This window comes from Rhizophagus irregularis, chromosome 3, assembly GCF_026210795.1.
Source record: "Rhizophagus irregularis chromosome 3, complete sequence".
Classification (NCBI taxonomy): domain Eukaryota; kingdom Fungi; phylum Glomeromycota; class Glomeromycetes; order Glomerales; family Glomeraceae; genus Rhizophagus; species Rhizophagus irregularis.
Window position 1 is genome coordinate 5,563,546 of NC_089431.1, and position 16,593 is coordinate 5,580,138.

Below are 16,593 nucleotides of genomic sequence, written 5' to 3' on the forward strand. Positions count from 1 at the left end.
AATAATATTACAAAGCGAACAAATACTATGATGAATCTGCCTAAATAAGGAATAAATATAACTACTGTAGATAAAGAATATATCTATTTTTGTTCTATTCAAAGATTGTCGTCATCAAAGGTGCTTCTTCTGGAAATCGATCATAAGATACCTGAAGAGTATTTCACCCGGAAATATGTGAAAAATGCCTAACTACGAGAACGTAACCAAGTCATGGTTGGCTTATTTCTCACGTGTCTGACAATATCATCCTAATAGGAAAATGTTGATTGCTGCTGTATATACAATAGTAGGAAGTCTTACCTCATTTCTTTTGTTTTTATGATAATCGTGATGTGCTCTGGTCATCCTCATTTATTAAACTCGTACAGTACTTTCTTATATTTTTATTTTAATGGTTTTTGATATCAACAGGTTGGATTTATTTTTTGTTCTCTAATGATATTATTAAAATCCCAAGTTGTTACACCTGAGTAAGTACCATAAGTATCCACTTTAATACCCGTTTCCTTTGACTTAAGATGCATAATAAAAGGCACGTTCAATATTGACTTTTTTATAGTTGCTTCAACAATTATTTTTGTTCTTGGAAGAACTTTAACAGATAACTCTGCTGTATATTTCTTTACTGATTCTGTAGAATTACCGAAACTCCAAGTATGATTACTAGTTGTAGCTTCAATATTAAGACCAGTTTCTTCTATAAATGGAATTTCAGCTTTAAATTTAGCTCCTACCTTCACGGTAAATCCACTTAAATACTCAAAGGTTGACGTATGTTTTACGCTCTCATCTACTTTGAAGCTTAACATTTGCTCTCCGTCAGTATCATTCGTTAAGGATTGTCTCATAAGCACAACATTTTTTGTACTTTGGATTTTTCCTACATAAATTTTGTAATCCACGCTTTCAATGATCATATCTTCAAATATAAAACTCCAGTACTGATCATCAAATTTATCACTGCTAATGTAATGAGATAATTGTGGTTCTTTAGAGAACCTAGAAAAAATGGCCCATTTGGTAACGTAATTCTCGATTCTGAAATAACCAGAACGTTTTCCTGTTCCTGGAACAAAGGTCCAGTACTGATCATCAAATTCGCTGCTTGTGTAAGTAAAAAATTTTGGTTCTTGAGAGAACCTAGAAAAAATGGCCTGTTGGGTAACGCAATTCTCAATTCTAAAATAACCAGAATGTTTCCCTGTTCCTGGAATCAAAGTCCAGTACTGGTCTTTATATTCATCACTGCTTGTAAAATGAAAAAATTTTGGTTCTTGAGAGAACCTAGAAAAAATGGCCCATTTTGATTTATAATTTTGAAGCCTGAATTTAAGTCCCTTTGGAGGTATATAAAGCTCCATTTTATCTTTATTACAAGCTAAAACTAAGAAATTAAATATATCCTATTATGTTGATATAAAAAAAAAAATATATTATTGGTGAAACTTTGAAAATTGGCTGAGAATAGCCAAAGGATTCCTTAAATAGTTAAATCGTACTTATGTAATTATTTGATTATCAGTAATTACGCCAATCGTTATATAGGCATATCAGGTTTTACCAATGCCAAGAATTGATAAAAATACGCCAGGTGTGACAAGCGTCGCCAAGATTCCATATCTAGAGTTATCGTTCACATGCAGATTTTCATAGACAGATATTTTTTTAGGCGTAACAATAACACATGATTGATATAATAAAGTAGAGTAAAAATATAGTGTAAATGAATATTTTATAGGAAAAGTTTAAATAAAGCTTATAAAATGGATTAACGCTAAAAATAACATAAAAATGAAATTTATAGAAAGTTAAATAAAACATATTTAATGATGTTATTAAGTCACAGGGACCTTCACTGATTGGTGAAAATGACCACTATGTGGCCCATCTTCATCCAATAATTCGGTTCTGTGACCGATATACCCATTCAATAACTTTTTAAATAATTTAATATCGTCTGAAATTGGAAAAGTGTAGTAAGCATCTTTAATAAATTAAGCATTCGCTTCATAGATTTAACATTATATTAAAATCAGACAATAATAATGTGCGTAACTATAATTCGTTATCCTGTAAGGCCGGGGTCTGGTGACCTTACATTAAATCCCTTTATTATCAAAAACTAAATATTAATTTTCTTAATTTCCTGCTCTTCAGGGGGCAGATATAAAATAATATCAAATCAAAAATAATAAAATAACAAAATAAAATAAAATCCCTCTAATAAAAATACAAATTCATCAAATAAAAATCATAAAATCCTAATTTTCAAACTAAAATACGATAATTTATCCTTCCGTATTCATAAAATTAAATTATTTCCTATGAAAATTCACCAAAAACCCACTTTTATAAAATATTTCTCTAATAATAATTCATGAAATTCATGAATTCACCTCCCAAAAATATAAAAATAAAATGAAATTCACGAATAAAATCAATAAAATACCTTGTTTTCCCCGGTGAAACTACAAGAGTAACCTAGGTTAAATCATTAATAAGATTCGCAAACTTAAATTATTAGGAAAGGTACTTTTTCATCATAAGAAAATAGTATAAAAGTATCGTATATTAAAGGAATGTGTCCAAAATACTAATTTTTTAATGTCCAAGTTATGTTTAAGAAGGTCAAACTCCAATGTTATTATATATGTTGTTATGTCCTCATTCCTAACTTACGTTCTTCGTTTTTCCACGTGATTATTTCTCAATTTGTGATCTTCATTAAATAACCAAGTGATTATTCTGATTATTCCCAAAATTATACTCTTCATTAAGAGACCAATTGAATTAATTATTTCTCAAAATTATAAAATCATTAAAATAAATATTACAAAGTACTATGTAACACTAAATGTCACATATGACTAAGTTTATACTCTTGAATCGGGAGTTTATTACCCGAAGTTATAAAATAATAAAATATCTACAAAGAACTACTATACTATACTAAACGTGTATGAATCAGTTTAGTCTCATGATCCAGAAGGTTATTATACATATTTCACTTTAAAACACTTCAAAATTCGTAGGTTATATATCTACAATAAATATATCGCTGCGGTTTATAATTAATAATGCCTTAGATGATCCTGGCATTACAAATTTACAATCCTCATGTCCCAATTCGTCAAAAAGAATTAATTTATTTTCATTGCAGCTATAAATAGAAGTCTGTATTGATCCCTATTTTACAGCGGCCCACTTGAAAAATTAAAATTCCCGGCTCGCCCGGTCTCAGACTTCTATTAAACTTATATTATTGAGAAAAATAAAATTAATATGATAAATGAATACTGAGGCGATTACTGCGGATACGATTACAAATGTACGATTTTTTTAACCCACCTCAAAAATAATTTTAGATGGACCAATTAAAGTCTTTAATAACTTAAAATAAAAATAAAAATTTTTATTTCTGATAAAAAATAAAAGCTAAAATAAATATAAAAAATAAATAACTTTTAAATATGAAGAAAAATTTAAAATTATTTGTTTGTTTGCAACCAATTTTAAGTTCTCTTAATGTTTGATAGACAAGCTAATCTAAGATTTCTACCATGATTTTTTATCATGATATCAGAATAATCAAGCATTTCGCTTTTATGTAGTTGAGCGACTCTTTTTTAACATAAAAATAAGATATTTTATATATAAATATATTTTTTATTTAATTCTATCATAAAAATTTCTATTGGAGTTATAAAAAAGTAAATAAAAATTTAACAAAGTTAAATAAAAGTTTTTAAATATTATCTTTAAATTTATTAAATAATATTCTGACTATTCTCGAAAAACCTGCTAATAATTTAAGACTCATCATTTAAATTATCTTCTTCTTGATTAATTTCATTGAGATCTATTATATTAGAAATATTAAATAAAATTAGATGAGTTAGACGAGAAAACTATTAATAAATAACAATATTATTTTACCTGATTCGTTAAATTTTACAATCAAAACATTCTGAAACTAAATTAAAACGACAAAATAATGTTAAAATAAAATATAATTTATAGTACAAAAAGTATTGGTAATTATACTTACTTAAATTTGCTGATACTGATGGGACATCATCTATTAAAGATTGGGATATTGTTAAAAACTTGAATAAGAATTTTTCATAATTCATAATTAATATTGATTTACCTGAAATAACTTGAAATGATGATAGATCTGATGAATTTACTGGTTCTGGAAGATTTTCGAAATTTAAAAGTCTACTTGTATAGATCGCTTGAGGATGAGTTTTAATACTTTCAGACTTATTTTCATTTGATCTGTTTTTAAATTTTATTTCTCTAATTTTTCCATATTCACTTATTTGAGAACGAATTTCATCATCATCAAATTCTGTTTCATTCCATTTATTTAATATTTGATACAATTCTTTAGCAGATGGTCTATTTTCTGCTTTAGCATCCCAACATTTCATAATTAAATCTACAAGGAATTTTGGAATATGTTCAGAAATTTTTGGTCTAAGTCCTTTACATATTTTAACAGCTAAAATATGATCATGAGGAATATCATTAAAAGGAATTTCTTCAGAAAGGTACTCATTCATAATTATTCCAAATGAATAAATATCAGCTGCTTTTGTATATTGATATCTACGTAAAACTTCTGGTGCCATATAAGGTAATACTCCATAAACTCCTTCTTTTTTATCTGATTTCTCTTTATTATTTGCTGGTTAACACATTCCTAAATCACTTATATACATAGACCCACCTTCCAATATATTACCTGAATGAAAATCTTTATGGACTTTTTCAGCATTATGAATACCTAACAGTCCATTCGCAATTCTTGATAAATCAAAAAGTTTTAGATTATCATCGGACTTATTTAAATAGTAATTTCTTAAATCCCCATTTTCACAATAATATAAAACCATCATATAATCTTTGGTATTTGGATCTTGAGTTATTCCATGGCATAAAACAATATCCCGAAAATAAATCTGAAGATAAGATTTGATCTAATAATTAAAATTTTTAAGAAAAATCAAAATTTAATAAATTATAATGTCAATTTAAATATAACACAAAATTAACTTTTTTATTTAGTTACCTCATTTAAAAAATCTTTGCTAATTTCAGTAGAATTATCCAAACTTTTTAATGCAACCTTACTGTCTGTGTATCGGTGCCATTTTTGATTTTCAATATCCCAACAACCAATATATCCCTCAGGCCATTCAGCTGAATAAATTTTACCAAAGCCTCCTCTGGTAAAATAAGTGACATTTTGAAATTTCTCATAAGGTATCCATTCAAGACATTTAATATGATGTACAGCATTAAGTTGTGAATGTTGTATTAATTCATCAATATCTTTATTTCCACTAGTCCAATTTTTAAAATTTTCCTTAAATCTTTTAGCATTACAATGTTGACACCAAAATTCTCCTGTACCAGGTTCATTACATTCATCACATATACCATATACTTCTTTTCTTTTTTCCATATCGTCCATATAGATTACTCTATCATCAATCTCTTCTGATTTGGTAGCGGAATTAATAGAAGAAATAGTAACATGAATCTAATAAATAATTAAAATATATTTTATTTATTTTAAACCATATTATTTATAATAATTATTAAAGTGAATTTGCATTTACCTAATATATATCCCGATCAACCCTTTTCCATAAATTTTTTGGCTTTCTCTTGGATGTTTTATTCAAAATTTCCATACCAGTATTACTTGGCTTTTTTTTGAATATCTTTTTCAACAATTTCATACTTATCAATTACGAAATAAATGCGTTAATTACAGTAATTTTAGTTATATGTGTAGTACTGTTATTTACTTTATAATAAATGAAAATTATTAAACCAAATATTGAACGTAAAGTTATTTATTTACAGAGCTCGGAGCACAATATGTATCATGCACATCTGAGGCTAGCAATTCGTTACCATCGTTACCAATCAAATTTAACAATTTTTTCAGCTGCACATTTTTATTGTCATTACCTAATTGAAACATTGTGAAACCATTTAGATAAATAAGGAATCATCAAAATATTGTATTACATGTTGACGAATTTTTTTTATTAAATTAACACCTGGTATTATATTTAAATTTTTGATAATATAATATTTCATATTAAAAAATTAATATATTAATATTTATATTAATCATAAACTTTGTGCTGTCGATTAGTTGTAACATGTAATGGTTTTATAATTATTTAAACTTTAATTTAGAAAAAATAAAATAATAAATATAAATCAGCGGATATAACCTTACACGAAAAAAAAGTTTATGAATTCATGAATTACGCTATTAAATTGTACAGGCATATCAAGTTTTGCCAATTCCACAAATGCGCCAGGTGTAACAAGCGTCGCCAAGGTTACATATCTAGAGATACCGTCTGAAATTGGATAAGTATAGTATGCAGAGTTTAGGACAAATCATAATTGTACAACGAAGATGCTGATCGAATGGTTAACATAGTACTAGTACTTAAATTTTTTTATAAGCACGTACATTTTTTTTTTAAAAAAAAAATCATGTAGTTTTGCTAACTCATTTATTTATTTATTTATTTCAAACTCTGGAATATATTGTTATTATATTTGGTTAAGTTTAGCAGATAAATATTAGAACTGTTTTATAAATATTTTTGTGATATTTGATATTTGTGAAGATGGTAAAATGATAATACTTCGTGTACTTTTTTGATTTTATGTCAATACCAATAAAAAAATTTTTTTTTTTTGCTTGAAATAAATATTGTAAAAAGTTTCGCGAAAATGTTTTCTAAGACAATACTGCATAAAACAATTTTATCCAATTAAATTCACTGACAGGATAATAATTAGGAGACTTTATAATATTATATGAAGTTACTGAACAATCTTTTAGTAACAATAATAGTTATTAGAAAAATACGTAGTATTTAAGATCATAAAAGATGATTAAATAGTTTATTTAATCCAATTTAAAAATTTTGAAAATCTAGAAAAAGATTAGATTAATGTATGAAGTTAAATTATTTATTATTCTAACGGATGAAATTTTAACTTTTTTTAAAATTCGTTCTATAATAAAATATACATTTTATATTTACAAAAGTATTATTGTGTAATACCTAATGAATTTAGATTAAATGGATACTTAATTGACATTAAGTTTATTATCGCATTCTTTTAATTTAAACTGGTTTTTTTTTTTTTTGAAAAAAAGTTCTCAAAAATTTTTTTATATATAAAATACAATTATTATCGTTGGTTGAAATTTTTTTTGAGATTAAATTATTTTTGCAAAATATACATGTTTATTTATTAATGATATATCATATATAATAATTTAAAATAAAGAGCTTCATATATTTAGTGACCAGAATTTTTACTATTTAATAATTAAATAAAAATAAAATATACAGTAAATACTTATATTTTCATAATTTACTCTAACAAAAATTTTATTGTTCTTAATTTAAAACATTGTTTTATAAATCCTAAGCAATTTCAATTTGAAATACTTTGTAATCTTTTAAAATTGATTACTCATTGACTATTCTGATCGATCTTTCATAAGACCTTTTATTACAACAAATTAATGATCCGTTGATAATTTCAATTTCGCCATGACCAAATGATGAAATACTATCAAGACTATTATAAATAGCTTTCTTTTCATTTTTTACACGATTTAATACATAATTTCTAATACTACCATAACTATCATTAGTTATGCAATAATTACCATCAAATTTCCATTCAATTGGATTATACCCTCCGAGATTTTCATTACTATCATATAAATTGTTACGGCGGTATGGAATTAATCTTTACAAATTTCACGAAATTTATTGAATCTATGATACATCCATCACGAGAATCACGATATAATAATTTGAACTCGTATGAAGTTGTCAACTTATCTATAATTTCTAATTTATCAATCCATTTTGATATTAATTCAGCATATTGAATTGTAATAATTTTTGAATCAATATTGTTTGATTCAACCTCTTCAACAGTATGAAATTCCGATTTTTTAGTATCATCATAATTTAATAAATTTTTATATAAATCCTTTGGCAAAAATTTTTTATAAGGTAATACTTTCTTTAAAAATAATAAATTTTTGTAAAGTATTCTTTAAAGTATTAAAATCATCTTTTGAAAAGTTTACAAGATCAGAAGGAAGTTTTGGATTTTGGACAAGTTCCCATTTAATCATACGTTCCCAAATTTCAATTTCGCTTATAATAATCATAATCACCAAAAGATTTAGAAAAATTTGGAGAATTAAATATTTTATTTGGTTCTTTTTGATTAAATCTGGACGGAACGGAATTTTGATTTGATATATCAAACTTAAAAAATAATGTACTGATTTGATTTCCAAAGTATTCTAAATAAGGAATTAATACTTGAAGACTAAGTTCATTGGCAGTAAATAAAATTTAATAATCATATTCTTCCAATGAAAGTTTTCCTCTACAGATGTATCTAAAGAAAATAGTAATAATAAATTATAAACATATTTATTAAAAAATGATAACAATAATAATGTTACCTTAAGATTATTTGAAGAATTATGGGTAAAATATTTGGTAATTTAGTATGTGTTAAAATTCCATAATTTTGGTAACAATCCTTGAATAAAAGATAAAGAGAACTTAAGGTGAATGTCATAAGATATGATTTTCGGCAACCGTAATGACGTGTTCCTTACAATATTACTAGTGAAGGTCGTTAAGGTAGTAAAAATACTATATATTTTTATAATCGAATGAAAATATTTATCATACAATATACAAAATATTTTACTCTATTGAGAAATTTTTCTAAAATATTATCAATTTTTAGACTCAAACGTCAATCCAATAATCTAAATCATTGATTTCTCTAATTTGATAGTCGTGTATTATTTGTTTGGCTATAGTACATATTAGAGGTTGGAACTGGTCCAAAAAATCTTAACCGGTTAATAACCGGTTAACCAAACCTTTAACCGGTTAATTAACCGGTTAAAACTCAATCCTAGTCAGAATTAAAATTCGGCCAGGATTAGCATCAAATATATTTTTAATCCCGGCCAAAATTAGGCCAGACCTAAACTCTAACTATCGAAACGAATTTCGGCCCGCATTATGAATTTTATATAACACAAAAAATTCCACCACCTGGTCCGTTGGTATCTTACCTGGTGGCTAAACTTTTATCCGAAGTCCCGTGATTTATAATTCTGGCCGGCACTGTAAATTTGGCCAGAATTACAAATATTTTCAGCATTTTAACCGGTTAAAAATGTTTTAACCGGTTAACCGTTTTAACCGGTTAATTAACCGGTTAAGCTTAACCGGTTCCAACCTCTAGTACATATACTGTATTTTATTCATAAATCTATTTTTTCGTGTAAATATTTTTAAAATAACCTTATAAGCACGAAATATCCTTACGTTAGGGTCATCGCCAACTTCAATTGTAATATCATAATATTCTTCATCATCTAAAATTTCGAGTACATTTCTGCCAATAAAGTTAGTTTAAGTGGTCCTCCTTTTAATGGTAATTTGCCAAACGCCACGTAACAGTACATTGAATTGAGAAATTCTAGGTCAAATTTTTGCTAGGACATGAGGAATTATTTTTGGATTTTCTACTTTTAAATTTAGATAATTAAATGGGTTGAATACCATAAAAGTAATATTTTTGGGTAAAATTTTTGATTTTTTGGCCGAAATGCTAATTCTAAGCTGGAATTAAAAATCGTCACTTTTTAAGTATGTTTTTTATTTGATTTGACATAATACTGTTACTGACGATGGCTAATAAACTGAATCTTGATATGATTTAGTTAAATTATTTTTTTATTGGTTTATAATTTCAATTTAATATTACTTAATTTAGTTAGTAAAATCTATATATCAAGAATTCTAACCTGTATAAATAATTTTAAATTGTGTAATGTGGAAACCCGCGCCAGATCTATACCGTATTTATTATAGTTTGAAACATTTGATTTGGCTATCAAGTCATATGGACGTTCCGACAGCCATTTCAATATTTCCGGTTAATGAAATTTTTTTTTTTTTTTTTTTTTTTGCAAAAAAAAAGTTTAGGTTTTTACTTCTTAATGCGATCGGCGCAGTAGAACGGACTTTTTTCCTTTTTCCTTTCGGTTTATCCTTTAATGATTAACCAAATAAATTTATTTAATTATTTTTTTTTTCGTTAAACCAGACAATCTATATAATTAAAAAAATTCAGAGATACTTAGATTAAGCTCTATATAAATAATTTGAATTAACACAGAAAGTCGTGATTTTCTGCGCCTGATTTATTATAGTTAGAAACAATTTGATTGACAGTAGGATCATTTGTATGTTCCAATGACCAATCTTGTGGCTAATTCCATTTCAGTTAATCCAGTTAATGAAATTTTGATCAAAAATCGAAAAAAGAATTATTTTTTTTTTTTCTCATCCTCTTGAAATGATACAATCGGTCGCAGAATATTTTTTTAATTTTTCTTTTCGGTATTTTTTTTCTAAAATTTTTTTCGAGGTTTTCTTTTTCTACCTCCTTTTTCTTTTTTTTGAAAAGAAATTTTTTTTTTTGGGTTTGGTTTTTTTTTTCAAACTGAAAAATTTAATTTTAATTTTTTTTTCGAATTTTTTTTTTGTTTCTTTTCGAAAATTTTTTTTACAATTTTTTTTTCCCCTTTCTTTTTTCGATTTGGCTTTTTTTTTAAACCGAAAAAAAAAATTTCCCATTCTTTTTACCATTTAGGTTTGGATCTGTGATCGGAACGATGCTACGGCGCCGCCAACTACTTCATATTATGAGAGTATCTGATAATCATCAAAACTATCTTACCAAAAATATCGTATATAAATAAATCTTTCAAAATATTTATTTATATGGAATGTAAATATAATCGTATTTAATAACATAAATTGTAAATAACATTGTATTTAATAGTATAATAAATTGTTATCATTTCAATATTGTTGATAGTATACTATAAATTTAAAATTATAAATAAATAAAAACCTTAAATTAATATTATATAAAATCTAATACTATACCCAATTATTAGATCATAAATTTTATTAATCCTGTTGCGTTTGTATTAAAAATAATGAATTAAAGTTCATTATTCATCACGTTGTTTATTTAAAATAGATTCAATTGAAAATGATTAAAGAAATTTGACTTTTTATCAATTATGTTTATATTTATTTATAAGCAAGTATGATTTAAAATACAAATTAATAATCTATTATCAAATTATTTGAATACGGTATTAATCGACAATATAATCAAAGACTATATATTCATTAAGTTCAACAAAAAAATAAAAGTATATTAAGAAATAAAAAAATTAGAAAGTATGTATGGACGTATGGTCGTATGGTCGTATGGTAGTATTAATTATGTCAGTATTATTTTTCTTTTTTTTGGTCATGAGGCGTAAAATACTACGTCTAAAGGCTACAAATTTATGTGGGCACAACATGAAGTTTGATCAACAATTTGCATTTCATTAATTTATTACGGTTTGAATGAACGAACTTAAAATAATTCTTTCTTTTCCCTTAATTTATAAATTACATTATGTCCACTCTTCGATATGATATAATTAATGCAACAATTAGTAGGTCAGCTACATTGACTGATAGTAATATTTATAATGATATACATAAACAATTTGAATTCCGAAAACAAACAGTCCTTGCTGATAAAATTCTTACAAATGATGAAAAAACTGAAGCAATAAGATTATTAACTGGAAATTATGATCTAGATAAAGTTAGAGATAATTCAGGAACAAAAAGAATTTGTGAAAATTGTAACCAAGAATGTTTAGCCACATTATATTGTGAATATTGTGTCCGAAATTATTTAAAAGAAAATTTTTCAAATTGGACATCTGGGAATGATGAAATTGACAATTTAATACAGAAATGTCAAATGGAATCACTTGATCCAGAAATGATAGTTGAATGGATTCCATATAACAATTTGGAAAATATTAATTATTTGACAAAAGGTGGATTCTCTGAAATCTATACAGCAGTCTGGATTAATGGAAGTTGTGAAGAATGGGATTCTAAAGAACAACAGTTAAAAAGATTTGGAACTTTAAAAGTGGTACTTAAAACGTTAGAAAATGTTGAAAGTGCAAATCAAGTTGGATTGAAGAAGTTTGTATAATTTTATTTGAAATTTATTTATAAAATCCTGTTTTTGTATTAACAACAGCACGTTGTCATTTAGGCTAAATCACATTTAACTATAAGTAATAAATGGTCAGATGTTGTTCGATGTTTTGGTTTAACACAAAATCCATCAAATAGAAATTATATGCTTGTAATGATGAAAATGGATATAGATTTAAGAAATTATTTACAACAAAATCATAATCAACTTACATGGAAAGATAGAATGAAGATTATTAATGAAATAACTCTTGCACTTTATTATATTCATGAAGAGAAAGCAATTCATAGAGATTTGCATTCTGGAAATATATTATATTCACAATATAATGATTCCTGGTATATTAGTGATCTTGGATTTTGTGGACCTGCTGATAAATGTTCAACAAGTATATATGGAAATCTTCCTTACATAGCACCCGAAGTTATTGTTGGAAGAGAATGTACTTTTGCATCTGATATTTATAGTATTGGGATTCTTATGTGGGAAATTTCATTTGGACAAACACCATTTATAAATTATGAACATGAAAATGATATTGTAATGAATATTATTAACGGTATAAGGCCAAAAATTGTGCCAGGAACTCCATTAGAATATAAAAATTTAATGAAAGAATGTTGGAATGCTGATCCATTAAAAAGACCTGACGCTTATGCACTTTGGAAAAAATTTAGCGATATTAGTTTACATTATCAAAATATGTCGGATGAATTATTCAAATCAGAAATGGATAATTTAGAAATGAATAAAGTAGAAGAAAATTATATAAGTAGCAAATTATTTACAAGTAAAATTTACAACTTTGAAAATCTATCCGAACCAAGAAATGCAACAGAAGGTATGAGTGTATAATATTTTATTAATGAATGTATTCATTTAAAATTCATTATTAATGTTATTTTTTATTATAATAGAAGAACAAGAAGGTATAACCGTAATTAATAATAATTTCTACCATTTTATTTGGTTACTATAATAATTTATTTTATTTTACTACTAATAGCGTTTCATAGTAAATTGTATGATTTTAACATTCCTAACAATAGTAAGTATTATTAACATTGCAGCGTTGATTTATCATACAATGATGTTTAATAATTGATATTTATTTTAGTTGACGATTTTAATAAATCGAATAAGCAGAATAGCAGCAAATCATCAAAAATAGTTGCCATTTTTAGAGGTAATGTATTTTAATTATTTCCAAATCAAGATTGAATTTTATATTAAATCAATATCTTAAATTTTAGATAGTAATAAAAAATTATCTAAATTATTTAAAAAGTTGCAAATAAATTCAAATGGTAAGAATAGTAATAAATTACTAACAAATAAAATTCTTTATTATATCAATTTCATTTATTTATTAAACGCGACTTTTATTTAAATTTAGATTATGATGAAAAAGAACAACAACAAATAAAAGGGCAAAATATTAATGTTGATGGTAGGTGAGAATTTTACGTAATAACAAATAATCCTTATACTATTTTAAGTACGTTTATTTTCTTATAGATGATGACGAAATATATAATAATCCAAATCTTCATTTAAAAGAACAAGATGAACTGGAAATTCCTGATGGTAAGTTCTTAAATAAATTTCTTTTTAAAGCAACTAATCAATTTACTAATTTGTTAATTTTTTATCTTTAGATGGATTTTAAATTAACTTTATAAATCAAAACAACATTACATTTATACTTTATTTAAGTTATTTAAACACTAAGATTAGAGTAGTACAAGATTCTTATTAATAACTTTATTATATAATAATTTATTATTAAATCTATAAATTATCAATAAAAAATTTATAATAAAAATTTTTAACCGTTACAATAATAATAATTCGAATTTAGGCGAAAATAATAATATTATGAAAATAAATTTTACATTATTGAATAATATGAATAATATATAATCTTTTGTTCAATCCAAAAACTATCCATCAGATGATCTTTATCGTTATTTATTCTTATCTAACTTTATATCTTATATATTAAAAAAAAAGATAGATTGAGTATAAGATTCAGATAATAATCTCTAAAACAGCAACATTTCAATTTTCCATATGATGAATTTATTTTAACTATTAATAAGGGTTATAAGGTTTATGGTTATACTGAAACAGTTTATTAGGAGTACTATTATAAAGTTGCGTTCACTTATTGTGAATTGTGATACAGGAATATGAATGTCTAAAAAAAATTTTCATTCTTTCTTTTTATTTTTACTAAATTTTATTCATTTCTTTAGATGGATTTTAATTTTTTTTGATAAATTATAAGTTTTTTTGATAGCGTATTTGATAATTTTTATTATCCATTATTATCTATTTGATGGTTTTTTTAATAACTGAAGACCCATATGAAATAATAATACTACATATCTTTAAAATTCTTATAAATTTCAGTATTTTAAATCTCTATACTTTTATCTAATATTATTCGGATCCCGAACAAATCAGAAATGTGAAAAGTTATAATTTCCTGATCACCACCCTATTATTGAAAATGTTACACCGCACAAATTGTGCGACAATACTGGATATTAATTTGAAACAATAGTTAAAATGTGATAAATGTGATACACTAATACTTCCTCCTTTTTCTCTCTTCCCTTACAATATGTCATATTCAAAAATATTTTCAGATTTACCTGAATTAACATATGAAGTTATAAAATATTTTAGGAATGATTTTTCAACTTTATATTCATGTATTTTAGTTAACAGATTATGGTGTCGTTTGGCAATTCCATTATTATGGGAAAATCCATTTTCAACTCCTAAGCAAAATTTTAACTTTATTGGAATTTATTTACATAATTTAAATGGTGATTTAAAAGTAAAATTAAATGAATATAAAGTTGATGATAATTTATTTCCTTTAAATACACTTTTTAATTATCCCATTTTTTTAAAATATTTGTATACACAAAAGATTATTTCTTCTATTGAAAGATGGTCTAAAGATGTTATTAGAACCTTAAAAATTGAATCCAATTCAGTATTTAAATTTAAGAGATTAATTCACATATCATTATTTAAAATATTTATTGAAAATGAAGTAAACATACATACTATTAATATTCAGTTCAACAATTATTATCTTCATTATTATATAGATGATATGCTTGAATTAATGTTACAAAACCCTGATTTCTTTCATAATATTAGTAATTTAAAATTCCATTTTATTGGTCCTTCACTTGACCACACTAAAAATCGTATATCACAAATAATCAATTTACATCAAAATCTTAAAAAAATTACATTGCTAGGTTATTTTTGTTTTCCTTTGTATCAGTTATCAAGAAATCATAATCATTCAAATACTTTAAATACAATCATCTTATTTAACATCAGTTTTATAGGTATAACCAATTTAGACAAAGTATTTGAACAATTAAATGTTTTAGAATCTGTTCATATCATTCATTGTATTTTAGATACTGATTTTATTCAACAAATAGTTAACTTAACTAAACCATTTAAGTTAAAATCTATATTCTTAAATAGAGAATTACAAATTGATGAATCATTACAATTATTATTACAAAAATATGGTGATTACTTGGAAAATTTTGGATTTAGATATGATTTTGTTGATTTGTTCCCTAAGAAACAACAATTACTTGAATTAATTATAAAATATTGTAAAAATATCAAATTTCTTGATTTAACAGTATTTAACATTAATAATTGGATTATTTATCAGTTATTCAATTTAACTGAAAATTCAAAACAAAATCTTAATTATCTTTCTATTGATGTCATTAACAATTTATCTTCAAATATTATTGAATGTAGTTCAACAATATTACGAAATTTAGGTCAAATACTTCCTCTTAAATTAGAATATTTAAATTTGGTTCTTAATATTAAATATATAGATGATTTTGAAATATTCTTAAAAAATTCTCAGAATACTTTTATTAAAAAATTGATAATAACAAATAAGGAAATTGATGATGATATTCATGATTATATTTTATTCTATATAAAAGAATATATCATGAAAAAGAAAAGAGTCAAATATTTGGCTATTATTAGTAATTTCTTCAAAGGTAGCACTGTTAATAATGATTTATTTTCATTTAAAGATGAAGTGAAGGAATATGAGTTTTATAATATTAAAATTCAAAAATATGAAGATTTGGCTATTGATAATAAATTAAAATTTATAAATTTATAGAAGAATTGGAGGATTTTTAATATAAAGACTTAAGAGTTTAATATAAATTTTAGAAAATTTTGTAATTTTATAAATAAAGCTTAAAATTCTTTAAATTTTTGATAATTATATATTATTTTTCTGCACGTATATTAATTTAAATTAATACGAAAAAATTACTGTAGGTAATATAAAGATTTTCTTTTCTAAAA

General features: G+C 24.5%; 6 protein-coding genes across 6 annotated transcripts; 2 read left to right on the forward strand and 4 right to left on the reverse strand.

The window, feature by feature from the left end:
- Positions 1-407: 407 nt before the first annotated feature.
- On the reverse strand, positions 408-1,364 carry OCT59_021331 (uncharacterized protein; the record flags this gene model as incomplete). The annotated part of the gene is made up of 1 exon (XM_025313018.2): positions 408-1,364. The coding sequence occupies one exon, from the start codon at positions 1,362-1,364 to the stop codon at positions 408-410; it is 957 nt and encodes a 318-aa protein (XP_025188261.1).
- Positions 1,365-3,812: 2,448 nt separating this feature from the next.
- OCT59_021332 (uncharacterized protein) lies at positions 3,813-4,571 on the reverse strand (the record flags this gene model as incomplete). Its single annotated transcript, XM_066149802.1, has 4 exons — positions 3,813-3,862; positions 3,959-3,976; positions 4,052-4,081; positions 4,154-4,571. 4 exons carry the CDS (start codon positions 4,569-4,571, stop codon positions 3,813-3,815), a joined length of 516 nt encoding a protein of 171 aa, XP_065990670.1.
- Positions 4,572-7,794: 3,223 nt separating this feature from the next.
- OCT59_021333 (uncharacterized protein) lies at positions 7,795-8,248 on the reverse strand (the record flags this gene model as incomplete). Its single annotated transcript, XM_066149803.1, has 2 exons — positions 7,795-8,097; positions 8,165-8,248. The coding sequence occupies 2 exons, from the start codon at positions 8,246-8,248 to the stop codon at positions 7,795-7,797; spliced, it is 387 nt and encodes a 128-aa protein (XP_065990671.1).
- Positions 8,249-8,438: 190 nt separating this feature from the next.
- On the reverse strand, positions 8,439-9,484 carry OCT59_021334 (uncharacterized protein; the record flags this gene model as incomplete). Its single annotated transcript, XM_066149804.1, has 5 exons — positions 8,439-8,484; positions 8,552-8,631; positions 9,182-9,188; positions 9,339-9,362; positions 9,438-9,484. 5 exons carry the CDS (start codon positions 9,482-9,484, stop codon positions 8,439-8,441), a joined length of 204 nt encoding a protein of 67 aa, XP_065990672.1.
- A 3,464-nt stretch (positions 9,485-12,948) lies between these two features.
- Positions 12,949-13,873, forward strand: OCT59_021335 (uncharacterized protein; the record flags this gene model as incomplete). The annotated part of the gene is made up of 8 exons (XM_066149805.1): positions 12,949-13,045; positions 13,122-13,133; positions 13,211-13,252; positions 13,322-13,390; positions 13,458-13,511; positions 13,601-13,654; positions 13,723-13,791; positions 13,863-13,873. 8 exons carry the CDS (start codon positions 12,949-12,951, stop codon positions 13,871-13,873), a joined length of 408 nt encoding a protein of 135 aa, XP_065990673.1.
- Positions 13,874-14,833: 960 nt separating this feature from the next.
- On the forward strand, positions 14,834-16,402 carry OCT59_021336 (uncharacterized protein; the record flags this gene model as incomplete). The annotated part of the gene is made up of 1 exon (XM_025324027.1): positions 14,834-16,402. One exon carries the CDS (start codon positions 14,834-14,836, stop codon positions 16,400-16,402), a length of 1,569 nt encoding a protein of 522 aa, XP_025188259.1.
- Between the last annotated feature and the right edge of the window lie 191 nt (positions 16,403-16,593).